Source organism: Salmo salar, chromosome 01 (genome assembly GCF_965601325.2).
Source record: "Salmo salar chromosome 01, fSalSal1, whole genome shotgun sequence".
In the NCBI taxonomy this organism is placed as follows: domain Eukaryota; kingdom Metazoa; phylum Chordata; class Actinopteri; order Salmoniformes; family Salmonidae; genus Salmo; species Salmo salar.
In genome coordinates this window covers 12,652,501-12,680,277 of record NC_138291.1, presented here as the reverse complement: position 1 = coordinate 12,680,277, position 27,777 = coordinate 12,652,501, and the positions used below count along the sequence as shown (strand labels likewise).

Below are 27,777 nucleotides of genomic sequence, written 5' to 3'. Positions count from 1 at the left end.
ACGGCTCCCATAGGCTCTCAGAACCCGGGAAAAAGCTGAATGATATCGAGGCAGCCTCTGGCTGAAACACATTATCGCGTTTGGATAGTGGCTGGTCAGAGTACTCTGAGACTCACGCTCGTGCACGAGGGAACGAGATGTATTTATTTTCTCTCTCTTTGTACGTATACAGGCTTTCCCGGTCGGAATATTATCGCTTTTTTACGAGAAAAATGGCATAAAAATTGATTTTAAACAGCGGTTGACATGCTTCGAAGTACGGTAATGTCACGAAATGCGCCATGCTCGTCACCCTTATTTACCCTTTCGGATAGTGTCTTGAACGCACGAACAAAACGCCGCTATTTGGATATAACAATGGATTATTTGGGACCAAACCAACATTTGTTATTGAAGTAGAAGTCCTGGGAGTGCATTCTGATGAAGAACAGCAAAGGTAATAACATTTTTCTTATAGTAAATCTGACTTTGGTGAGTGCTAAACTTGCTGGGTGTCTAAATAGCTAGCCCTGTGATGCCGGGCTATCTACTGAGAATATTGCAAAATGTGCTTTTACCGAAAAGCTATTTTAAAATCAGACATATCGAATGCATAGAGGAGTTCTGTATCTATAATTCTTAAAATAATTGTTATGTTTTTTGTGAACGTTTATCGTGAGTAATTTAGTAAATTCACCGGCAGTGTTCGGTGGGAATGCTAGTCACATGCTAGTCACATGCTAATGTAAAAAGCTGTTTTTTGATATAAATATGAACTTGATTGAACAAAACATGCATGTATTGTATAACATAATGTCCTAGGATTGTCATCTGATGAAGATCATCAAAGATTAGTGCTGCATTTAGCTGCGGTTTGGGTTTATGTGACATTATATGCTAGCTTGAAAAATGGGTGTCTGATTATTTCTGGCTGGGTACTCTGCTGACATAATCTAATGTTTTGCTTTCGTTGTAAAGCCTTTTTGAAATCGGACAGTGTGGTTAGATTACCGAGAGTCTTGTTTTTAAAATGGTGTAAAATAGTCATATGTTTGAGAAATTGAAGTAATAGCATTTCTAAGGTATTTGAATAACGCGCCACGGGATTACACTGGCTGTTGAGTAGGTGGGACGCTTGCCCATAGAAGTTAACAGAATTGTCCATTTTAAAGAACTTTAGCCAATTTATGAATGACTTAATTTATCTAACATTAGATTCTTACATTTGCCTTGATTCGGCAGTCTCGTCCAGATCGGCATGAACCTGGTGAGTGACGTGAAGCATTTTATAGGCATTTGTAGTTCTGTTATAATCGCCACATTAGCAGCTAATTACATTTCATTTTTGGGGGGTAAATACAGGCAAAAATATTGATAAATGTTACCCTTGTGTGAGAGAGAAGTACACTCAAAATGTCACGCTAGGTTAAGCTTACACGAAACACAGCCCCCTAAAATTCACAATGGGTAAAGTGGTGGAAAACCGATTTGGAACCATTTCTGTGTTTTGACTGCTCGGTTTTATGGGTAGTATGACTCCTACTGTGGTAGACCATTTGCTCAGATTATTTTGGGGAAGTCGCTTTCGCTTTAGTCAGTTTTTGTAGATGTTTCTTATGATTTATGCCCCATACGGTGTCGTTGAACATGTTTGGACTGTGGCCACCAAATGTCAGATTCAGCATTTCAATAAAAAATAAAAAATAAACACTGTTAAATAGCGTTGACGATGGTTTGTGTCTGTTTTGATTTTCCATAGATCTTCTATTTGTGGAGATGACACGTTCTCACAACCTACCCCCCCCCCCCCCCCCCTGAGCCCCCCTCCTTGTAACAACAGTTTACACTAAACACGTCTTGAAATCTAGTCTGAGATGGCTTTTTACAAATCAAACGTGTCGCAATTCATTTACATCAATGGAAAACCCACCCGTTCAGCATAAATCAACTGGGGGCTGCAGGGAAAAGCTCTGAGGGAAATAATGCAGAATAGAGTGCCAGTGTCCTATCCAGTTAAACTGGGGATTTGTCTGGGTGTGTCCATGTCCGTCAGTCCATGTGTCGGGGGAGGTGATTTACCTCTGTGAGCGCCGCTGCTAGGGACATTAATTAGAGGTCACGGAGGACACTCTTTTGGCAGGTGGACAAGAAGCCTGCCGCAACACCTCGGTGGTCTGAGTGTGTCTGAGAGAACGCTGCGACAAGTGGGTGTCCTTTATCCATGGTGACCAGGGTGAAGAGAATGAGGGGGAAAAGGGGAGGGGAGACAGAAGGTGAGGTAGAAGTTGAGGTAAGTGACTTATGGCAGCCTTGGCCCATCCTCCCTCCATTGTTACGTTTCCATCTCTTCCTCGGAAAGAGGAGATGAGAGGGAGGGGGGAGACGGTGAAAACGGTGGCGTTCACAACACGACACACCTCTCTGGTGTGCCAACTCTCCTCATCACCCCTAATGAAGAGTCAAGGTCATGCTGCAACTGTCACCTCTGCCTTTCTGCTCCATGGTCTTCACTACACATTTCACTTCACTGCACATTTCACTACACATTTCACTACACTGCACATTTCACTACACGCTACACATTTCACTACACATTACATACTTCACTGCACATTTCACTTCACTACACATTTCACACTTCGCTACACACTTCACTACACATTTCACATTTAATTTCACACTTCATTTCACACTTCATTACACACTTCACTACACATTACATTACACATTTCACACTTCGCTACACACTTCGCTACACACTTCGCTACACACTTCGCTACACACTTCGCTGCACATTTCACTACACATTTCACACTTCGCTACACATTTCACTTCACTTCATTTCACACTTCACTACACATTTCACACTTCGCTACACACTTACTGCACATTTCACTACACTACACATTTCACTTCACATTTCACTACACATTTCATTTCACACTTCACTATACACTTCACACTTCACATACACTTCACTACAACCTGCAGGGGCTAGCTAGTGTGATGGTACAGTCACACTCACCCCCTGTATTCCCCAAGTCAGCACAAATGTTGACTCCCTCTGGTATTTTCTGGACAGTTTTTGTCCATCCATCTTTCTGTCTGTCAGATGCAGGGCTGAAGAGCACCAATCCAGCCTCACCTTTTTACTTGGAAGTTTACATGAAGTGTGACCTTTTCAGTGCCCATCTGTGACTAGTGCTCATCAAGGGTCAGTAATAGAAGTGCTCATGGGACCCAGGAGGGAGAGTGAGCGAGTGGGTGGTAGGCTGTCAGGTGCGCTGGCCTCGGGCTGGGCTGGGCCCTCTACAGAGAAAGTAATTAAGCGAGCCCTCGTGGGGGGCATGTCATTATTCAACAGATTGGAACGGATCTCCAAGCCCCCAGAAGTCATTGGGCATGGCTACGCACCACACTAATGGAACTGGAGATGATATGGGCTGGTAGGGACAGATTGATTAGGTCATGTTATTAAATGGAGCTCCAGTTGATAGCCATTTCTCATGATGAGGATGGAGATTGTAGAGGAGGATTTGTGTACTGTACGTAAAGATTATGATCAATCACTGCCCAAAACACATCCAAGTCTAGGTACAGTGGGTTAGGTTTTGGTGATCAGAGAAGGCCTGATGAAAAGAGATCAAGGTGTCCTCAGTATGTATGGTTCCTGTGGTGTAGACTAGAGAGAGAGAGAGATGAGTCATAAGAGAAGCAGGTTCTTCCTGAGGCTGGGGCAACAGAGACCATGATGGACCTATGGAGAGAGAGGCTGGGGCAACAGAGACCGTGATGGACCTATGGAGAGAGAGGGACTGGGGCAACAGAGACACAGTGATGGACCTATGGAGAGAGAGGGACTGGGGCAACAGAGACCTTGATGGACCTATGGAGAGAGGGACTGGGGCGACAGAGACATGGATTAAACATGACTCAGGAGTCACTTCTCATCCCAACCACCATCCTGATTGCTATCAGCACAATCATTCACTTTCCCTCCCTCGGCCTACACACACACACACACACACACACACACACACACACACACACACACACACACACACACCCACCCCTGATAAGTGCTCTCTCACTCCCAATCTACTTGCCCTTCACCCATGCACACGCACCCTTCACCCATGCAAACGCACCCTTCACTCACAAATACACCCATGACTGCCTGTAACATTCTACACACTAAAGTCCTACCAGTCCCACATACTTCTGCAGTGTAATATTCCATTGACTGTAAAAGTTTTTGTGTACTGAATACCGTTTTAAATCTGTCCAGGGGTATCCAAGATGCCTTTTTGTACAGACCGTGTTTTGAGTTGTTCCTGTTGACCTCTGCAAGCATGGTCTGTCAATGTAGTATTATATTATATTACCCCAACTATTACCCCAAGTCTTATTGTGACTCCTCCTGAGATGTGATTGGGCTGTAATGTCTACACTCTCTGCTCTGTGGCATATTGGGATTTCTCCCCTACTTTTGCATATTAGAGTCCATGAACTCTGACCTCTGCACCAAGCTGATCCTCTATTTTCCTCCACCCCCCAACACCTTTGCATGTTAGCCCACTTCCTCCACTGCAACCCCAAATAAACCCCCCAAACAAAATGATCAAAGGCAACCAGATTAGGCACTAAATGCTGGGATGTGCTTAGAAGGAAGCATTGAAGTCTTCCCTTGAGCTTTGATGTGACGATGTCAAGTCTAGAATTAAGTCTCATTTCCCCCCTTCCCATCCCATCCCACCACCCCTCTCCATCCCACCACCCCTCTCCATCCCACCACCCCTCTCCTCCCTACAATATTTTTCTTATTTTAAAGATATTCTACTCCTATCCCTACCTCCTATCCCACCTTAGTCCCCCTAGCGTAGGGTTATGTTAATTAGCTCACATGGTAGAAAAATGTTTTACCACAGAAAACTAAGGCTCAGGTTAGAGAACGAGAACAGGCCTGACGGGCCCAGGTTAGAGAACGAGAACAGGCCTGACGGGCCCAGGTTAGAGAACGAGAGCAGGCATGACGGGCCTCTGTCTGTGTGTCTCTCTCATTATCAAAACACAGACGGACAGTAAACATGATCAAAACACAGACGGACAGTAAACATGATCAAAACACAGACGGGCATTAACAGTAAACATGATCAAAACACAGACCGGCATTAACAGTAAACATGATCAAAACACAGACGGGCATTAACAGTAAACATGATCAAAACACAGACCGGCATTAACAGTAAACATGATCAAAACACAGACGGGCATTAACAGTAAACATGATCAAAACACAGACGGGCATTAACAGTAAACATGATCAAAACACAGACGGGCATTAACAGTAAACATGATCAAAACACAGACGGGCATTAACAGTAAACATGATCAAAACACAGACGGGCATTAACATTAAACATGATCAAAACACAGACGGGCATTAACAGTAAACATGATCAAAACACAGACGGGCATTAACATTAAACATGATCAAAACACAGACGGGCATTAACAGTAAACATGATCAAAACACAGACCGGCATTAACAGTAAACATGATCAAAACACAGACGGGCATTAACAGTAAACATGATCAAAACACAGACTGGCATTAACCTCTCTGGGCTAGGCGGGACGAATTCGTCCCACCTACGCAACAGCCAGTCTAATCCAGTGGCGCGATTTTCAAATACCTTAGAAATGCTATTACTTCAATTTCTCAAACATATGACTATTTTACAGCTATTTAAAGACAAGACTCTCGTTAATCTAACCACACTGTCCAATTTCAAAAAGGCTTCACAACGAAAGCAAAGCATTAGATTATGTCAGCAGAGTACCCAGCCAGAAATAATCAGACACCCATTTTTCAAGCTAGCATATAATGTCACAAAAACCCAAACCACAGCTAAATGCAGCACTAACCTTTGATGATCTTCATCAGATGACAACCCTAGGACATTATGTTATACAATACATGCATGTTTTGTTCAATCAAGTTCATATTTATATCAAAAACCAGCTTTTTACATTGGCATGTGACGTTCAGAACTAGCATACCCCCCGCAAACTTCCGGGGAATTTACTAACAATTTACTAAATTACTCACGATAAACGTTCACAAAAAGCATAACAATTATTTTAAGAATTATAGATACAGAACTCCTCTATGCACTCGATAAGTCCGATTTTAAAATAGCTTTTTGGTGAAAGCACATTTTGCAATATTCTAAGTACATAGCCCAGCCATCACGGGCTAGCTATTTAGACACCCGGCAAGTTTAGCCTTCACCAAAATCATATTTACTATTACAAAAGTTTGATTACCTTTTGTTGTCTTCGTCAGAATGCACTCCCAGGACTGCTACTTCAATAACAAATGTTGGTTTGGTCCAAAATAATCCATCGTTATATCCGAAAAGCAGCGTTTTGTTCGTGCGTTCCAGACACTATCCGAATGGTAAATAAGGGTCGCGCGCATGGCGCAATTCGTGACAAAAAAATCTAAATATTCCATTACCGTACTTCGAAGCATGTCAACCGCTGTTTAAAATCCATTTTTATGCCATTTTTCTCGTAAAAAAGCGATAATATTCCGACCGGGAATATCCTTTTAGGTAAACAGACAAAGGAAAAGAAAGCTTTCGGTCGACGCGGGCACGAGCCTGAGTCTCACAGTACTGTAACCAGCCACTACCCAAACGCACTACTTTGTTTCAGCCAGAGCCTGCAAAGCCACGATTCAGCTTTTTGCCGTCTTCTGAGAGACCATGTGAGACGTAGGAAGTGTCACGTTATAGCAGAGATCCTTTGTAATTGATAGAGATGGCAAAGAAGTTCAAGAAATGGTCAGACAGGGTACTTCCTGTACAGAATCTTCTCAGGTTTTGACCTGCCATTTGAGTTCTGTTATACTCAGACACCATTCAAACAGTTTTAGAAACTTTAGGGTGTTTTCTATCCAAAGCCAAAAATTATATGCATATTCTAGTTACTGGGCAGGAGTAGTAACCAGATTAAATCAGGTACGTTTTTTATCCAGCCGTGTCAATACTGCCCCCTAGCCCTAACAGGCATTAACAGTAAACATGATTAAACATGACACACATATTCTTTGTGGGTTTATGTAATTTGAGGGAAATATGTGTCTCTAATATGGTCATACATTTGGCAGGAGGTTAGGAAGTGCAGCTCAGTTTCCACCTCATTTTGTGGGCAGTGTGCACATAGCTTGTCTTCTCTCTCTGCTTACGGCGGCCTCTCTCAATAGCAAGGCTATGCTCACTGAGTCTGTACATACAGTAGTCAAGGCTTTTCTTAGTTTGGGTCAGTCACAGTGGTCATGTATTCTGCTGCTGTGTACTCTCTGTTTAGGGAAAGGTAGCAGTCCAGTTAGCTGTTTTTGGGTTGGTTCTTTCTAGTGTGTCCAATGGTTCTTAGTTTTTTCTCATAATTTGGGTCTAATTGTGTTGCTGTCCTGAGGCTCTATCAGGTCTGTGTTTTGTGAACAGAGCGCAGAACCAGCTGGCTTAGGGGCTCTTCTCCAGGTTCATCTCTCTGTAGGTGATGGATTTGTTATGGAAGGTTTGGGCATCACTTTCCTTTAGGTGGTTGTAGGATTTAACCAGTCTTTTCTGGATTCTGCTCAGCATATTATTTGGTGTTTTAAGTTGTACACTGACTGTAGGTTTTCCAGAATTCTGCATACTGTCTCAATTGGGTGTTTGTCCCATTTTGTGAGTTATTGGTTGGTGAGTGGACCCCAGACCTCACAACCAGGAAATGGGTTCTACAACTGATTGGCGTATTATAGTTGTTGCCAGATACTAATTATGGGATGTCAATTATTTAAAAGAATTGGCGGCATAGAAGGCCCTTCTTGCCTTGCCCTCTCTGCTCCAGTCTGTTGAGGAATAAGGTGGTTGTGGGGGCACTGTGCATAGCAAAGGTGAGGAAAACGGTAGTAATGAATGAATGAAGGTTAAAACCCAAACTGTCACCTGGGAGACAGTATGTAGTAAGGGAGGAGCTTTGTTTGTGATATTATGGTGAACCATAATGCAAAATATGCTGCTTTCAAAGCTGATTGCTACCAAAACTTTATTCCCTCACAGAATCTCTCACGTCTCTCCCAAAGATGCTCTGTTACCTCTGTGAACTGACTCCTGGCTGCACCCCTTTTGCCTCGTAATGACATCATTACTACTTAGAGACAGCGCGCACTTTTATAAAAGCTACTTCTATGCAAATGTTGTTGATCAATAAAATAAGTCCCAAAAAAGACTATTCTGTAGCCCTGTGAAATCTGCCAAAACAAGCTGGATAACTCGATGCATGAACACACTCGTATTGAATATGCATTCATCTCCCCTGGCCTGGCTACATCCTGATTTACCCAGTTTGTTAATAGATTTTCCTTTCAAATAAATGATTACCATTATGTAGTTTGATTGGTGAAAAGTATAATTGATTGATTAATGCATACATGGTTATCTCTGAAAAATGGACGTGTAATGCTATTGAACTCTAAAGATGCCCAGCGATTGAACAGACCAGTAGCTGAGTTTGTCTGGATCTGGGGTGCTTTGAAGGTCACTTCTGCTGGGTGGAGTTTTCCAGCCAGCCAATCATGTCTCAGAGAGATGTCTACAGCGCATGGGCATAGGTTGTAATCATGCTCTGCATATGTAAATATGTTACAATAGACCACATACTCACGTCTCCCCTGGTAAGAGGAACGGGCCAATATGTGAGCTGTGGCATAATAGCCCAGGGTGCCTGAACGATTGGTGGGAAATATGTCACCACTCAGTGCAGTGCCTGAGGTAGACACATTTCCTGTTGCACTCACGTCTTACTGTATGAAAAAGGAAGTGTTGCTCATTTACAATCCTCTAGTGACAACTCGATTTTCATATTCTTTGTGCTTATCCTTGCTAAGCCCCCCAATACACTCGGAGACCCTTCGCCATGATCTAATTTCCACTTCTTTTCCCATCCACAGCTGCGGTTAAGACAAACAGACATTTGCACATTGTATACTTCCTTAAAGCTGTTGGTGGAGCCTTGGTAACCCGCCCGTGCCTGCTCCCTGCCTCGGAGCCCAGGGGAGCCAGTCAACTTCAGAGTGAAGAGCAGGGCGTCGGCAAGGAGTTTCTCTCAGTGCCCCTGGGCTGGCCCCCCTCCGCCTGCCGAGTGCCGATAACAGGGTGTAAACAAAGCCCCTTTAATGTCACTAAGCCTCCTTCCTGGGAGGCCCTCTGAAGTGGGGGCCGGGGCAGGGCGGATGGAGGTGGAGGGGGCGGCTGTGTGCGTGTCGATTCGGAAGGGTTTGAGGAAACTGAGATAAAAGTTGGGGAGAAAAAAACTGGCCGCGAAAAGGTCCCAGTGTCTCTAATCTCCTAATGCCTTAAATGAGGAAAGGGAATTGGTTGCTCAGAGAACGGGCCTCCGCTGAGAGAGAGAGCCGGCGGAGAGTTCTTGTCGAGTTTGCAAAATAAATAAATCGTTTATGCATGCATTTCATTCAACAGATAAAGAACGAGACGGATGAGTTTGGGTCAGAACAGAGGTGGCGGAATGGGGATTCATATCCTGAATTTGTAATTTGTACAGTTAGTGCTGGTTATGTTAAAGCACTTTCTCTCCGGTGAATCAGAATGGATGCTGATTATATGGTTGGTTAGCCAGCCTGGCTGTTGAAGCTGCTCATATTCACCATGCTGTAACTAGATGGGCATAGTCTATTTATACTACTGCCCTGTGGCCATGGCTACCCGTTATCAGCCATGTTTGATTGTTGAAATGGCAGAATTGTGACAGACATGCACACATACTCAAAAACAAGCTGTCTTTTATAGTGATTCCTTGCACGTCACCAGACCTACTCCAGTTAAGTGACTCTTTCTACCGAGGTCTTCATGTGTCGGGAGTTCCTGGCAAGTCTACCTCTCCTCTGAAAGCTCCAACATGTTTGGCTTTGTATTGTTTTATACATGCCAATGGTTTACGATTGGTTGTTCTCCTTTTAACTGGCATCGGCCCCTTCGCTGCAGGATAAAGACCTGATCTAGTGTTTGTTGCAGGTTAGAGATTATTTGGGACACGGAGAACAATAAGGGGTGATGAGAAAGAGGGTTCTGTTGTTCTTACTTCTGTTGAGTTGCCAGTTTGAAATCAAATCCCCGTTCATCAAAGCGCTGCTTTTTCCTCTCTTCTGTTGAATGCTTTGATGGGGCTGGTATTTCTGTCCCGGATGGTTAATGTGGCCCTGCGTTGGCTGACATTTTGAGCCGCGTGAATTTTCCTGGAGTAGAGAGCGTGTTGACGGCTCAGCCAGACATCGCCAAACATGGCTGCCGCCCACTCCCCTCTTAAAAATAGATATATCCCCCAGGTCCCTTCACGACCCAATGTCCTTGAACCAGTCCTATCACCACCATATCATGCATGTCAAAGGCAGAGTATTTAAAGCCATTGGAAAAACTGTCTCAACTTTGGGAGAAGGGACATTGCCCCCCCCCGCTGTCCTGCCCCTTCTGGCAGTAATTACTGTCTTGTTCCAGTATTCAAATGAGCAATTTCCCTACTTTCCTGCAAGCCCCTGCTCTGTCATGTACAATCAGCATCAACATATTCATGGCCAGGGAGAATTCACTTCTCTTTCTTATCTGCCTGAGAGCAGTTCCACAGCGATATTTTATTATTTATGTCCATATCAGTATAGGAACTCCTTTCATAACCAAGACTCTCCTCAGATGCGGATTACAGATGCTAGTGTAGGTCTTCTCTGGCTGTATCTTGACATCAGCATATAGCCGGGTAATTGGCTGGAAATGTATAGTATACCACACAAGCATTAATTGTGCCAGTGGCTGGGGTTGGATTAACACTGAGTATATCTGACCTTAAAAAGCCATATATCCATGCTGACAGATGGTGTGAAGAATTATCTTGCCTCAGAAAGACATTAGCTCTGGCCAGTTGAGCTATTTCTTTATCTTATGCCGGTGAGTAAGGTTGGGCACGCTAGCTAGCCGTAGAGGTTATGCTTCACCCAGACACCTTGCCCCTGTCGCCTTTAAGTGTCTCTGAGCTCTTGCTTGTGATGTCAGACTGCTGGCTGATGGAGGAAAACCCATGGCTGAACATGGGTAGAGACTGTGCCTGGGAGCTGGGTCCTCTTGTCTCGTCTGCTGCTTCCACTGTGATGAAGACTGACAGTTTGCTGCTCCTCTGCCTAAAATCCTTGCTAGAAACGCTACTGTGTGACCAAAGACAGGACAGGAGGACACGTGCCCTCGATGCCTTGCCATCACACCACCCCCTCACCACTGTAGTGACCAGAGTTCACCAAACAGACGTTGGCCTAGCCTGCCCTCTTGTCTACCCGAGCTCCATAGTAACAGTAACGTCATCCACAGGGAAACGGAAGGGCCTGGAACTCTTACACGTCACCTTCTCAGCTTGGCACTCTGCATATGGTAAACATGCTCTGTTTACCATTCAACCACCCTCCCCCTCCCTCTTTCACCATTATGTTTTTAGTTTGCTGAAAAATGTTGGATTATTTTGACATCCCCCCCCACCGTAGTTCCCTGTATTTTCATTTATATTTTCCCCTCAATAAATAAATTCCTTTTTTTCAGCTTGCATTCTAGTGACCCTGGTTTCAGTCCGGTGCCGTAATGTTGGCTCGGCAGCAGGTTGCACTGCCGGGAACACAAGGGACTCGTACATGTGCACTTGAAATCCTTCTGTTTTTTTATTAGGCCAGGAAAAATAATCTTAATCTCACAATGTTCACCTGTTGTCTGGAATCTGCTGTCATGGCAGCAATGAGCCGATATCACGTGTCCCATGGAATGAAAGCTGAGGGATCAACAAAATGAAACAAACCAGTTTTGATTTCTGGGGTAAAAATATATTGGAGGGTATAGTTGCCCATTCATTTCAATTGCGCGCCTCAAGAGACTGGTGTTTGGCTAGGGGTGTTTCTGTGCTGCATGCATGATGGTAATCACCAGTGGTTAGTTCAAACCACCATATCATTCTGCCAGGTAAGCCTACTTTGCAGTTTATATTTTAATTGGGTAGGTTTTATGGGAAAGCCTTTAGAAGTGACTGTTTCGGCATTGCCAACTGGCTACAGGAAGTGGTAGACAAAGGCATTCCCATGCCGTAACTTCTGAAGGTTGCAAGAAATACCAATGACTGTTGCGTTCTTTACATGTGGGCTAAGGAACTGAAGGGAAAAAAACTGTTCCCAAATGCTCTGTGTGACCAACCGCAAACAGCCTTGTAAAATATTTACATTTTAGTTATTTAACAGACTTGTAGTAGTGAGAGCATACATTTTCGTACCAGTCCCCCATGGGAATGGAACCCAGGCGTTGCGAGCGCCATGCTCTACCAACTGAGCCAATGACAAAATCTATCCACGGGTGTTCATTTCAGGCACTGATCATGTGATTAAGATAAGTAGGGCAACAATTCATAGTGTGCAAGTAGTTGTATATTTCATTTTCATTGTGGCCTGATTATCTACACTGCGATCTGAATGTGAACTACTCTTTTTACCCTGAATAATAATATTTGATTCCCTGTCTCTCTGTAGTATAACTTCGTGGGCAGAATCCTGGGGCCTCGTGGACTCACCGCCAAGCAGCTGGAAGCAGAAACTGGATGTAAGATCATGGTGCGAGGCAAGAGCTCCATGAGGGACAGAAAGAAGGTGAGCTCATTGGTTTATTTTCTCTTTCTCTTGCTGCTTTTTCACTAAATTTTTCACACACAAAAAGCCTCTCATTTAAGACCCACTTCTAATTGCCTCGTAGTAAAAAGCCCATTTAGATTTGTTACTCCGCGTGGAGAAGTAAACATTTTACTATAGCCCTACCAGCTATCAGTGTAATATACAAACATAACCTACATAAAATGTAAGAAAGCCATGACTCTGTTCTGGAAAGGCTGCTCAGTGGGAAGTGACCTCTGAAGTGACACTGGTAGGCCTGGGCCAAGGGCTCTTTTCTGGGCTTGGCTGTGGTGATGTGTTGATTTCTGAAAGGCCACCGACGTCACGGTGGTGGCAGTCAAAGATGGCCGCCTCCATCTTCTCAGAATCCCTGGATGTACGGCGGCAACCCAACGAGAGGAAGGGTCAAACATAACATTGGACTGATCATTGGTAGCATATAGTGGTCACTTGTATTATGTAGTTCTGATCTATCCACAGTGGAATCTGTCACTTTTCACTTTTCCTCTTTATAGATATTTCAGAGATGAAATTTTTAAAGCAAATGCCAGCCATTTCTACGACGCCTTTCAAACATGTGCAGGTGCTTTGACAATGCGACAACACGTTATTTTAAAGCCAGACATGCTCATTTACTTTGACGTTTTAGTCATTTAGCAGACACTCTTTACAGAGAGACTTACAGGAGCAACTACAATGAAGTGCCTTGCTCAAGGGCAGATAAACCGATTCTTCCACCTAGTCATATTAGGGATTCAAACCAGCGACCTTTTGGTTACTGGCCCAACGTTCTTAACCGCTAGGCTACCTGCGGTTCGTCCGCAGGCAGCAGATATCCATTCCAGTGTATTTGCACAGGTAAGGTGGAAGAAAGGTTCCCACCGGAGCCTCCATCCTAGAAGCATCAACGGCAGGATGCCCAAGGATTCCCACCGGAGCCTCCATCCTAGAAGCATCAACGGCAGGATGCCCAAGGATTCCCACCGGAGCCTCCATCCTAGAAGCATCAACGGCAGGATGCCCAAGGATTCCCACCGGAGCCTCCATCCTAGAAGCATCAACGGCAGGATGCCCAAGGATTCCCACCGGAGCCTCTATCCTAGAAGCATCAACGGCAGGATGCCCAAGGATTCCCACCGGAGCCTCCATCCTAGATGCGCCGCTTTCTAGCTCTAGGGGTGGGATCTCTTTCTATACCACCACTGTCATTCTTGGCTAATTTTTTTGTATTTCTCTTCATCTCCTTTGGAGTTTGTTCATTGTCACAGCACTGGTTAGTACACTGCTCAAAAAAATAAAGGGAACACTTAAACACCACAATGTAACTCCAAGTCAATCACACTTCTGTGAAATCAAACTGTCCACTTAGGAAGCAACACTGATTGACAATACATTTCACATGCTGTTGTGCAAATGGAATAGACAACAGGTGGAAATTATAGGCAATTAGCAAGACACCCCCAATAAAGGAGTGGTTCGGCAGGTGGTGACCACAGACCACTTCTCAGTTCTTATGCTTCCGGGCTGATGTTTTGGTCACTTTTGAATGCTGGCGGTGCTTTCACTCTAGTGGTAGCATGAGGCGGAGTCTACAACCCACACAAGTGGCTCAGGTAGTGCAGCTCATCCAGGATGGCACATCAATGCGAGCTGTGGCAAGAAGGTTTGCTGTGTCTGTCAGCATAGTGTCCAGAGCATGGAGGCGTACCAGGAGACAGGCCAGTACATCAGGAGACATGGAGGAGGCCGTAGGAGGGAAACAACCCAGCAGCAGGACCGCTACCTCCGCCTTTGTGCAAGGAGGAGAAGGAGGAGCACTGCCAGAGCCCTGCAAAATGACCTCCAGCAGGCCACAAATGTGCATGTGTCTGCTCAAACGGTCAGAATCAGACTCCATGAGGGTGGTATGAGGGCCTGACGTCCACAGGTGGGGTTTGTGCTTACAGCCCAAGACCGTGCAGGACATTTAGCATTTGCCAGAGAACACCAAGATTGGCAAATTCGCCACTGTGCTCTTCACAGATGAAGCAGGTTCACACTGAGCACATGTGACAGACGTGACAGAGTCTGGAGACGCCGTGGAGAACGTTCTGCTGCCTGCAACATCCTTCAGCATGACCGGTTTGGCGGTGGGTCAGTCATGGTGTGGGGTGGCATTTCTTTGGGGGGCCGCACAGCCCTCCATGTGCTCGCCAGAGGTAGCCTGACTGCCATTAGGTACCGAGATGAGATCCTCAGACCCCTTGTGAGACCATTTGCTGGTGCGGTTGGCCCTGGGTTCCTCCTAATGCAAGACAATGCTAGACCTCATGTGGCTGGAGTGTGTTAGCAGTTCCTGCAAGAGGAAGGCATTGATGCTATGGACTGGCCCGCCCGTTCCCCAGACCTGAATCCAATTGAGCACATCTGGGACATCATGTCTCGCTCCATCCACCAACGCCACGTTGCACCACAGACTGTCCAGGAGTTGGCGGATGCTTTAGTCCAGGTCTGGGAGCAGATCCCTCAGGAGACCATCCGCCACCTCATCAGGAGCATGCCCAGGTGTTGTAGGGAGGTCATACAGGCATGTGGAGGCCACACACACTGCTGAGCCTCATTTTGACTTGTTTTAAGGACATTACATCAAAGTTGGATCAGCCTGTAGTGTGGTTTTCCACTTTAATTTTGAGTGTGACACCAAATCCAGACCTCCATGGGTTGATAAATTGCATTTCCATTGATTATTTTTGTGTGATTTTGTTGTCAGCACATTCAACTATGTAAAGAAAAAAGTATTTAATAAGATTATTTCATTTATTCAGATCTAGGATGTGTTATTTTAGTGTTCCCTTTATTTTTTTGAGCAGTATATTTTATTGCTTGTTCCATCTTTTAGAATTAGATTAAGTGGGCGTTAGGTTTCATACACCTCATTTAGAAGCATGGCTCGCCCCGAAGACTGCTCCTCTCGGCTCATTTATTTTATCTCTGATTACTTTTATAATCTTAAGGCTTGATGACCCAGGGCATCTTATTTTCCTTCATTTGTCTCTCTATGGCCCTGAGACCTGTCCAACGCTCGCTGCAATTATAGGCCTATAAACGGACCAGCAGTTTTAACTGCTTCTAATAAATACGAGTCTGAAAAATACGATGCTTTTAAGAGCATGTCATATAAAATGGGGAATAACAAAAGATAAAAAATATAGATTGTGCCACCTCGTAAGTTGGAGGCAAAAATGTACGGGCTCAACCAGGACTGAGAATGGGGTCGGTATGGGAGGCAGTGGGGGCATTACTGCAGATAAGAATGGGTTCTCAATCAACTTACCTGGTAAAATAAGTGTTAAATGGACAAATATGAATAAATGAATCATCCACCTCTCATTGTCACCCCCAGCGCTGAAGCCAACCGTAACACTCAGGAGAGAGTTCCTACCACATAACCAGGAACTTCTTTATCTCTCTTCCTCACCTCGGTCAGTCAGTCTGCCTGTAGTTTCCCCTCCCTGAACCTCCTTGTGTTCTCCCAGACTTCCCTGGAAGAGAGGAGTAGCGGGGGGGAATAATAGTCTTTTTATTCAGGAGCCACTGTTTTTCAGCTCTCAATAATTCAGTTTGCAGCTCCCTCCAGGGGCTTGCCCAGCCCGCCGGTGGCTGGAGCAGTGGAGCAAGGGGGAGTAGGAGTAGAGGAAGAGGTGAGGCATGTGATAAATGGACTCCCCAGTATGGAGAAATAGGCAGACGGGGGGATTTGACGTGAGAGAAATGGAGGTAGAGTCGTGGCTGCAGGTGACGCCGCCGCTGGGCTGGTGGTGGCGCCGCCGCTGGGCTGGTGGTGGCGCCGCCGCTGGGCTGGTGGTGGCGCCGCCGCTGGGCTGGTGGTGGCGCCGCCGCTGGGCTGGTGGTGGCGCCGCCGCTGGGCTGGTGGTGACAGGTGGTCTCTATGGCTTATTCAAGGAACTCCTCTTCTGGTGGATGCCTGTGTCACAGCTACTGTGTGTAACCTTGAATGGGAGGTGTCTTATGGAATACATAGACTCTGGCTATACATACAGGGCAGCATCTATTTAAAGGTGTTCAAAAAACTACTAAGTAAGAGATCACTAAAATACAGTCAAGTCAATTTGAAGTGTGACCCAACTAGACAACAATTCTGAGCCTGCACATGTTGACCTCGGGTGGTGTTAGAAAGAAGACCGAATTAGGTAATTGCTCACTTGATTGCGTTGCCTTTTTTAAAAAGGTACAGGCTAAGTTTAACGCCCGTTCTCAATAACAAGGCACCTCTTCTAGTGTGAACTGTCAGTCATCTTAAGTCACCACTCTGTTCCCTCCACGTCACCATCATTGATGTGGCAGCGCAGATGGAATAGGAACAGACAGGGGAGACAAACACAGGATAATAACCTGTCCCTGGGATGATGCTTTGTCCTTTGATCAAATAAGGCCTAAATCAGGGAGGGACTCCTCAGGAAATACAGGGGGGAAAAGACGCTGGAGACCATGTGTTCACACTACTACGATCACAGCCCAACTCCTAAAGAACTGCCCGTTTGAAGGTGGTTATAAAAACGGCAGACCCTCACAGACCCTCTCCATGTCACCTGGTAGGAACAGCCTGCCAGATGGGATGCAATCCAATAGTGTGCAGAGCCTGAGATGCCCAGCCCTGAAAGGGTGGAGAGGAGGATCTGATGGTTCACGGTGTCGAGTGTTGGCTTCTTGAGCAGGAGAGCAACTCGGGCCATTTTGAAATCAGAGGTGAGACAGCCAGTGGTCAGGGATGAGTTGACGAAGGAAGAATGGGAGGTCTCCAGAGATGGTCTGGAAAAGAGGGGACTGGGTTGAGCGGGCAGGTTTGTTGGTTGGCCGAACCTCAGGAGTCGCAGGATTTCTTCTGGGGAGAAAGAGATCAAGGGTAGTTCCATGTGAGTGGGACCAGTTGACTCCATAGGCTGAGTGGATATCGTCAACCTTTTCAAAGTGGTTGACAAAATCGTCCCCGTAGACGGAGGAGGGGATGGGGGATTAAGGAAGGAAGAGAATGTGGAAGAGTGTTTCTTAGGGTGAGAGGCAGAAGGTTGTCATTTAGAGTGATAGTGGCTTTAGCAGCCGATACAAAGAAAGAGAAGGTAGAGCGGAGGAAGTGAAAGGATAATAGGTCCTCCGGAAGTTTAGTTTTCCTACATTTTCTCTCAGCTGCCTGCAGGCCTCTTCTCTAGGCTTGCACTGAGGCACTCAGCCACAGAGCAAGAGGGAGGGCCAAGCCGTCCTGGAGGAAAGGGGATGTGGAAAGGGAGGAGAATGGGGTCGAAGAGGCAGAAATCAGTAGACCGGAGGTAGAAGGATTTATCAGAATGTAAAGATGATTGGCTAGAAGAGGAGAGAGTAGTGGGAGAAAGAGAGTGAGCGAAGATTGCAACGGTGCATTGCCATCTGGGTAGGGGCTAAGTGGCTAGGGTTGGAGGAAATGGGAGACCGAAAGGAAACAGTAGGGATCAGAGACCTGGAGGGGCGTTGCAGTAGTAGGAGAGCAGCCTCTAGTAAAGATGAGTGGGAAGTGCTTGGATTTTCTTTCAGTGTTTTAGAGGTGATATGTCTTGATTTAACCAATGCTTTATGAAGCTTGAATAAAATCTTTTAGACTAACGGGAAAAGCATAAAAGTCTACAGATAGTTCCTCTCGTGCTCTTCTTGGAATAGATGGAGGTGGAATCCAGAGACGCTTGGACAGGGCAAGAGCATTTGGACTGTTGGGATATAATGTAATATCCCTTTGAATTTTAGTTCCCCCTTTAGTTCATTCTGACAGGTATTTAAGAGACCTCCGTAAACTTAAATATAGCTCCTTTGTTCCGGGCATAGCTTGCCTTACTTTACTTTGCCTGTCCTACCCCCTGTTGCCCCCAAGTCCCTTTTAGCCTGGTGGAATTTGACTGAAGTGCATCACTCGTGGCTAAGAGGCGCTATTCAGGAACCCTTGGGGACCGGGCGAGCTAGAGGGACAGCTGGCTACAACAGTCGCTTAGTTGTGAAATGTGCATTCCGACCCCGTGTTGCTATAAATAGTATTTTTAGATTTGCACAGGTTCATCCTAGCACCAGCTGACCAGCTACTCCTGTCGAGGGCTATGGAACTTTAGTCTTCCAATAAACCAAACCAGAAGGGATGAGTCAAATGAAACTGGACGTGTGGTGTCTTCCGTGTTAAGAGCATAAACTTGGTCTAGGATTTATTGAGCTCAAGCTTAGACGGGAGGTTCAGTGCGCCACACAAGCAAGTCATTGCCTTTATAGATGTTCTCATAACGTTCATATTTTGGCAAACTCCATTTCTTGGCAGCATGTCTCTCAGCCGGTTTCAGATGTCAGTAAACACAATTCGGTCTCTCTTCAAAGGCCTTCCCTGCCCCCTCCTTCCCAGCATGCCCTGCGGTTGCACCAGGCCCCTGCGTCCCACCACTCCTCCCTGTTTGTCATGCTGTTACTTTTTCTCTCATAGGATGCTGTGTGACCTTGTTCACTGCCAGCCACGGTGGGTAAGTGGTGCTCCGCCCCACTCCTAGCTTTAGCCCTTCTTGAGGCAGGACTATGAAGCCTCAGCCCCCACAGGGCTGGAGATGTCTCTCTGTTTAGTGTTCATTCACTCCCCATCTCTCTCTCGTCTCTCTGCCGTAGTCACACACACACACACACACACCTACAATTGACAGTTAGCCCCTGTTCATCCCTCCACAAACTGTTGACTTACCATGCCTCAACAATAGATCAAAAGCAAACAGCCCATTTGTGAAATAATTTTGGCTTCTGCCAGTTAAAAGTATGCCCTGCTCCCACTGTGGAAAAGGTAAACACGAGAGAGAAATATTGAACTTAATTTTCCCTCTCTGTGTTGGTGTGAGACGGCGGAGTGTGGCAAAGACCAGTATCATGGCAACAGCCCGCTCTTGGCAGAGGAGGCGGGTTACCGGCGGCATGCCACTCCACTCTGGCTTGGCGCGGTGTATTAGTAAACGCTCATAGTCACAAAGGCTTAGAGGAAATGGTGAGCTGAGACCTCACACCCACACAACGGTAAGCTGCTATGCTGGTGTGACCCAAAGCTTTTTAGAGCTCTTTGTGCGGTGCAGCACTGTCAGCAAACGTCTCAAAAGAAGCCAGGTAAATTGAGAGAGCAAGTCAGAATTGAGTGAGTTTATTTATTTAATTTAAGTTAGGTGTGAGGAGTTTTTCAAAACCTGGGTGTGAAGACTTTCATATTGAATTGACTTCTTCCATCCATTTCCCCACTCGCTGTCTCGTCAGTCTAACGCCTGGCCCCATTGTGTTCAGATTGAAATAGCCCTCTTAAGCTTCCACACGACTTGCTCGTCAGTTTGTGAATAAAGCCTGTCCTTCCTTTCCGAGGAGCACCACTCACAATTTAACACCTCGAAGTGCTTCGCGTCCCCCTTTTCAGAGTGAGGTAAACGGCTCTCTCAGGGGCCCATTGTTACCTGGGCACAATTGTCCTGTCACACACCCACCCACCGTGTCAATGTGTCGACAGCACTGTAGGTCTCCTCTGAAAAGGTTAGTCAGATTGAAAAGCCTGCAGGCCTCTGATATACATACATATTCTCCTCAGATGTTTAGTTGCTATAGGGATAGCTGTCAACCTTTTGATGTGGGGCTCTAATAAAGGCAGTATGTCCTTTCACAGCTACATTTCTAAAGGGTCTTGGCCTGTCATCGCTGCCCCCCCCATCCACTCTAATCTCTCTCTATTCTCTTCTTTCACAGGAGGAGCAGAACAGAGGCAAGCCCAACTGGGAGCATCTGAACGAAGACCTGCACGTCCTGATCACGGTGGAGGACACACAGAAGCGCTCTGAGATCAAGATGAAAAGAGCCTTAGAGGAGGTCAAGAAGCTCCTGGTGCCCGCGGTGAGTAGTACTGCCGTGAGGGTTAGTCAGTTTGGTGCCCGCGGTGAGTAGTACTGCCGTGAGGGTTAGTCAGTTTGGTGCCCGCGGTGAGTAGTACTGCCGTGAGGGTTAGTCAGTTTGGTGCCCGCGGTGAGTAGTACTGCCGTGAGGGTTAGTCAGTTTGGTGCCCGCGGTGAGTAGTACTGCCGTGAGGGTTAGTCAGTTTGGTGCCCGCGGTGAGTAGTACTGCCGTGAGGGTTAGTCAGTTTGGTGCCCGCGGTGAGTAGTACTGCCGTGAGGGTTAGTCAGTTTGGTGCCCGCGGTGAGTAGTACTGCCGTGAGGGTTAGTCAGTTTGGTGCCCGCGGTGAGTAGTACTGCCGTGAGGGTTAGTCAGTTTGGTGCCCGCGGTGAGTAGTGCTGCCGTGAGGGTTAGTCAGTTTGGTGCCCGCGGTGAGTAGTACTGCCGTGAGGGTTAGTCAGTTTGGTGCCCGCGGTGAGTAGTACTGCCGTGAGGGTTAGTCAGTTTGGTGCCCGCGGTGAGTAGTGCTGCCGTGAGGGTTAGTCAGTTTGGTGCCCGCGGTGAGTAGTACTGCCGTGAGGGTTAGTCAGTTTGGTGCCCGCGGTGAGTAGTACTGCCGTGAGGGTTAGTCAGTTTGGTGCCCGCGGTGAGTAGTACTGCCGTGAGGGTTAGTCAGTTTGGTGCCCGCGGTGAGTAGTACTGCCGTGAGGGTTAGTCAGTTTGGTGCCCGCGGTGAGTAGTACTGCCGTGAGGGTTAGTCAGTTTGGTGCCCGCGGTGAGTAGTACTGCCGTGAGGGTTAGTCAGTTTGGTGCCCGCGGTGAGTAGTACTGCCGTGAGGGTTAGTCAGTTTGGTGCCCGCGGTGAGTAGTACTGCCGTGAGGGTTAGTCAGTTTGGTGCCCGCGGTGAGTAGTACTGCCGTGAGGGTTAGTCAGTTTGGTGCCCGCGGTGAGTAGTACTGCCGTGAGGGTTAGTCAGTTTGGTGCCCGCGGTGAGTAGTACTGCCGTGAGGGTTAGTCAGTTTGGTGCCCGCGGTGAGTAGTACTGCCGTGAGGGTTAGTCAGTTTGGTGCCCGCGGTGAGTAGTACTGCCGTGAGGGTTAGTCAGTTTGGTGCCCGCGGTGAGTAGTACTGCCGTGAGGGTTAGTCAGTTTGGTGCCCGCGGTGAGTAGTACTGCCGTGAGGGTTAGTCAGTTTGGTGCCCGCGGTGAGTAGTACTGCCGTGAGGGTTAGTCAGTTTGGTGCCCGCGGTGAGTAGTACTGCCGTGAGGGTTAGTCAGTTTGGTGCCCGCGGTGAGTAGTACTGCCGTGAGGGTTAGTCAGTTTGGTGCCCGCGGTGAGTAGTACTGCCGTGAGGGTTAGTCAGTTTGGTGCCCGCGGTGAGTAGTACTGCCGTGAGGGTTAGTCAGTTTGGTGCCCGCGGTGAGTAGTACTGCCGTGAGGGTTAGTCAGTTTGGTGCCCGCGGTGAGTAGTACTGCCGTGAGGGTTAGTCAGTTTGGTGCCCGCGGTGAGTAGTACTGCCGTGAGGGTTAGTCAGTTTGGTGCCCGCGGTGAGTAGTACTGCCGTGAGGGTTAGTCAGTTTGGTGCCCGCGGTGAGTAGTACTGCCGTGAGGGTTAGTCAGTTTGGTGCCCGCGGTGAGTAGTACTGCCGTGAGGGTTAGTCAGTTTGGTGCCCGCGGTGAGTAGTACTGCCGTGAGGGTTAGTCAGTTTGGTGCCCGCGGTGAGTAGTACTGCCGTGAGGGTTAGTCAGTTTGGTGCCCGCGGTGAGTAGTACTGCCGTGAGGGTTAGTCAGTTTGGTGCCCGCGGTGAGTAGTACTGCCGTGAGGGTTAGTCAGTTTGGTGCCCGCGGTGAGTAGTACTGCCGTGAGGGTTAGTCAGTTTGGTGCCCGCGGTGAGTAGTACTGCCGTGAGGGTTAGTCAGTTTGGTGCCCGCGGTGAGTAGTACTGCCGTGAGGGTTAGTCAGTTTGGTGCCCGCGGTGAGTAGTACTGCCGTGAGGGTTAGTCAGTTTGGTGCCCGCGGTGAGTAGTACTGCCGTGAGGGTTAGTCAGTTTGGTGCCCGCGGTGAGTAGTACTGCCGTGAGGGTTAGTCAGTTTGGTGCCCGCGGTGAGTAGTACTGCCGTGAGGGTTAGTCAGTTTGGTGCCCGCGGTGAGTAGTACTGCCGTGAGGGTTAGTCAGTTTGGTGCCCGCGGTGAGTAGTACTGCCGTGAGGGTTAGTCAGTTTGGTGCCCGCGGTGAGTAGTACTGCCGTGAGGGTTAGTCAGTTTGGTGCCCGCGGTGAGTAGTACTGCCGTGAGGGTTAGTCAGTTTGGTGCCCGCGGTGAGTAGTACTGCCGTGAGGGTTAGTCAGTTTGGTGCCCGCGGTGAGTAGTACTGCCGTGAGGGTTAGTCAGTTTGGTGCCCGCGGTGAGTAGTACTGCCGTGAGGGTTAGTCAGTTTGGTGCCCGCGGTGAGTAGTACTGCCGTGAGGGTTAGTCAGTTTGGTGCCCGCGGTGAGTAGTACTGCCGTGAGGGTTAGTCAGTTTGGTGCCCGCGGTGAGTAGTACTGCCGTGAGGGTTAGTCAGTTTGGTGCCCGCGGTGAGTAGTACTGCCGTGAGGGTTAGTCAGTTTGGTGCCCGCGGTGAGTAGTACTGCCGTGAGGGTTAGTCAGTTTGGTGCCCGCGGTGAGTAGTACTGCCGTGAGGGTTAGTCAGTTTGGTGCCCGCGGTGAGTAGTACTGCCGTGAGGGTTAGTCAGTTTGGTGCCCGCGGTGAGTAGTACTGCCGTGAGGGTTAGTCAGTTTGGTGCCCGCGGTGAGTAGTACTGCCGTGAGGGTTAGTCAGTTTGGTGCCCGCGGTGAGTAGTACTGCCGTGAGGGTTAGTCAGTTTGGTGCCCGCGGTGAGTAGTACTGCCGTGAGGGTTAGTCAGTTCTCCACAAGCAGAAAGGGGGGAATGATACAATCTCTTTTCTGTATTAGGGGTGTGCCGAGTAGTCGGACAAAACCAGTATCCTAACGGATATGAGCAATTGTCATGATACGATTATGATTACAGTATTTTCATTTTTTCTGTTAAAATATATTTTTGCGTGCCAGCAGGTATCTTTCAATTAAGTGAGATTTTGCGTAGTCTGAATAAGTCAGCTGGCTAGTTTGCCTGTCTGCAAAGAGAAGGGCGGGCTGTACATTGATCCTGCTGCTCTGATTGGATAGAGCAAAGCTGTATTTCTCCTTCCGCTCGCTTAGCTTTGTAGTTTCACCTGCTCACTTCTCCTCGCATGTTTCAATCTGATCATTTAGATTGCTCCTGTCTCCTGCTACTACGATAGAGGGTAGTGGGAAACGAGAAAACGCTGATGTGATTTCTGACTGAGTGACCGCAAACTTGTCTTCACGCAGCAAATTGAAGAGACAGACACACACTGCTCCTAATCTGTAGCTTTTCTGGGTATTTTGCCAACATCTATCTAGGCATATTAAAACACTTTTGTGTTTTCCGATCATGAGAATCATCCGATCTATCAACTGTCAATTTACAGATAAGATGATAAATATGAGTATGGCCAGGTCGGCACTCCCCTAGTCTGTTATGAACACAAGCAGGCGATCACGATGAGGCCACATTTCAGTTTGTTCTGTTTTCCTGGATAAAGGACTGGAGGAACAGGGTGTGTCACTTTAAAAACAGACAGCAGTGTGCACCCTGTGAGAGTGTTCTCTCCGTATTTCACTTCCTCACATGATGCCGGAGAAGGCCATGAGGAGCCCGGTTGCCCGCGGCGAACAGACCGGCCGGACAGCTGTACCTCCGGATCCCCTGTCAGGAAGCGAGTTGGAGTGGGTATCTGACCCGTGGAAACGGGGCCAAGGCTCTGCAGGCCAAGCAGCCCCCTTTTGTAATCAGGTTTATTTTAGGGGACATCACGGGCCCATCACGTCACCACACAGGGCCCCCCGGCAATGTTTGGTTACACTCTCTCCCAGAGGCCTGGCGTCACTTGAATCTCTTCAATCCAATGGCTACAGAGAGAATAGCCTCAGATCAACTCCTTTCTCCTTTGTTTTGAGATGAATCCTCAACCTTCCAACTCTTCCGCTTTGTTGCCGTTTCTGAGCGAGGGACAATTTCAACCTCTCTCACGGAGTACGACACCAGAGGCTGAAGCAGAGATGGCGGCGTGTGACTGTGCTGACTGTGTGGGTGACGCAGCGTGAGTCACTGTCAGCCAGGGTGGGGGGAGGTGAATAAACATGCATGTAGACCCAGCTCATCCCTCACTTCCCCTCTGAAGTCATCAGCTGCAAAGAGCCACGCTTATAGTCAAGCTGAGTGTCCCGAGAAATAGAATTTCCCATAAATATATCTTACATTATGCTCTCATGTGTAAGCTCACATTGTCAAGTGAGGAGAGTATTACTGACAGTAGCAGGTTTTCCCTCTACCTTTTACCACAGGAAAGTTTAGTTAATGATCCATTCTAGTAATTCCAAAGTAATTTCCCTATTATACAACCCTCACTGGCTTGGTGGCAGTTCGTATCAGCACAGCGACAAGCTCCTTTTATTTTTACGTAGGGCTAAAAATACTGTTGAGAAGCTGCCGTGAAGCTGCTGTGCCTAGTTTGTTGGCTGAGTGCAGTATTTCCACTATTACTTGTAATAGTCCTGTGTGGCTTCCCAGAATGGCGGCTCATTGGGGTTTATCTCCCCATGAAGTCCCCCAGGGGCTCTTCTCTCTCTCCTCTCTCTAGTGTTGTCATTGTCACTGTGGGTGGGTGGGCAACCCGGGCTGGCAGTAATGCCCTTTATCATGCTAAACTAAATTGGATTAAAGCTGTGGCTATGTCTACCCGGCAACGCACTTTTTAATGAAGGGCATCTTCTCTGCATTTGGCAGCGTGAAATTGTCTTTATTAAATCGCTCGGGGAAACAAATGGGGTCACCGTTTTCGTCAACTTCCTCTTTCAAGGAAATTCTTTACTGTCCCCATCAGGCCGGGGTTGTTGTCTTGGGAGAAGGATGAGACGCTGACTAAAGTTGTCTGTTTGGCCTTGAGGCAATAGCTATTTCAGCCTTGTCTTGTAACAAAAACTGACACCCTTGTGCTGAAATAAGTAAGCCTGATTTCTGACGGCATTTAGACATTGAAATGGGAGCCTCTGCTAGTTGATTTATGTGTTGGCTGATATTAAAACAGGCGTTGTGGGTGTGTGACTCATGTCCCACCCCTTCTCTAGATCACCCCACGAGCCAGAGAGCTTGACTGACTGCAAGGAGAGGGTGCTGATGGAAAGTGGCAAAGGTTCAGCTATTCCCGCCTCACGGCAGCTCCCGATCCCGTGAACTTTTCAACTCCCGACAAAGTCGGAGTAGAGGGAGAGATGAGACGAGAAATGACGGGAGGGGGGAGTTTGATTGAGCTGCTCTTTCAAGTGTGGCTTTATACCGCTGATCCAGCCCCTCTTCACACCCCCTCCTCTCTTCCCTCAGCCCCACTGCCACCCGCCTCAGCATGCTGCTGGTGTGTGCCACAGAGCCTTGCTCTCCTGTCATGTCTACTGGGTAATAAGGCCCTGAACACTGCCTCCAGCATAGCCCTGCTGCACTCTGGCTAACCCTGCAGAGCACCTGCACTAACCCCAGTGGCACCCCTAGCCTATGTGATTAGAACCAGGTAGCCTATGTGATTGGAACCAGGTAGCCTATGTGATTAGAACCAGGTAGGCTATGTGATTGGAACCAGGTAGCCTATGTGATTGGAACCAGGTAGCCTATGTGATTGGAACCAGGTAGCCTATGTGATTGGAACCAGGTAGCCTATGTGATTGGAACCAGGTAGCCTATGTGATTGGAACCAGGTAGCCTATGTGATTGGAACCAGGTAGATTATGTGATTGGAACCAGGTAGATTATGTGATTGGAACCAGGTAGCCTATGTGATTGGAACCTGGCTAACCCTGCAGAGCACCTGCACTAACCCCAGTGGCACCCCTAGTCTATGTGTTTGGATCCAGGTAGCTTATGTGATTGGAACCAGGTAGCCTATGTGATTGGAACCAGGTAGCCTATGTGATCCTCCTTTTCCCAGTGACAGAGTAATGGATTTATTGGCACTCTGATGAGGGTTGGTGTGATTACCTCATAGCAGGCAGGAGATTATCAAAACATCAGTGTCACCCAAAAGTGATATCAGAGAGGGAAACAGATTTTCAATTCGCTGAGGAGAACTCTTATATCGGTCTTTGGCAGGTTGAACACAGGGCCCTCAATCAATTCCAGTCCAGTCTAATTAGGTTGCACTTCCACACAATGTTTTGGTTTGATACAAAAGCATTGTAAATAATTAATTGGCCTTTTTTTAAATATATGTATGTATGTATGTATGTATGTATGTATATGTATTATTATATATTTTTTATAAGCGTTTCTCGCGGATCAGTCATAGAACATTATGGCCCACCGGCTGCCAGCTTGTCATGTTCAGGCTGATAAAGATGTATAGCGATACGTCAGTGTGCATTTAATTTAATGGAAGTGTGTCGTTAGAATTCATCTTTGTCTGGCACAGTTGTAAATGACTTGAATTCTCTGGGCTGGCAGGCTATAGTGAGGTATGTGTTGAGGTTGTAGTTCTCTGGGCTGGCAGGTTGTAATGAGCTATGTGTTGAGGTTGTAATTCTCTGGGCTGGCAGGTTGTAATGAGGTATGTGTTGAGGTTGTAGTTCTCTGGGCTGGCAGGTTGTAATGAGGTATGTGTTGAGGTTGTAGTTCTCTGGGCTGGCAGGTTGTAATGAGGTATGTGTTGAGGTTGTAGTTCTTTGGGCTGGCAGGCTGTAATGAGGGCTTGAGCACAGATGCCTCAACAATCAGAGGTACAGTGCATTCGGAAAGAATTCAGACCCCTTGACTTTTTTCCACATTTTGTTACATTACAGCCTTATTCTAAAATTGATTAAATAGTTTTTTTCCCTCATCAATCTACACTCACTACCCAATAATAACAAAGCAAAAAAATTTTTTTTAAGACAGTTGTCATCATAATGGTGGCTACTTTGAAGAATTCAAAATATAAAATATATTTTGATTTGTTTAACACTTTTTTTGTTATTTCATAGTGTTGATGTCTTCACTATTATTCTACAATGTAG

General features: G+C 47.1%; 1 protein-coding gene across 4 annotated transcripts in view; it reads left to right on the top strand.

The window, feature by feature from the left end:
- The window catches only part of qkia (QKI, KH domain containing, RNA binding a), a 106,978-nt gene that overhangs the window by 35,379 nt on the left and 43,822 nt on the right, over positions 1 to 27,777 (top strand). For all 4 annotated transcript variants that reach the window (XM_082965934.1, XM_082965890.1, XM_082965920.1 and 1 more), the window contains exons 3-4: positions 12,598 to 12,714; positions 20,503 to 20,646. In XM_082965934.1, coding sequence (XP_082822060.1) covers positions 12,598 to 12,714; positions 20,503 to 20,646 — 261 coding nt within the window. The remainder of the gene's footprint in view (positions 1 to 12,597; positions 12,715 to 20,502; positions 20,647 to 27,777) is intronic.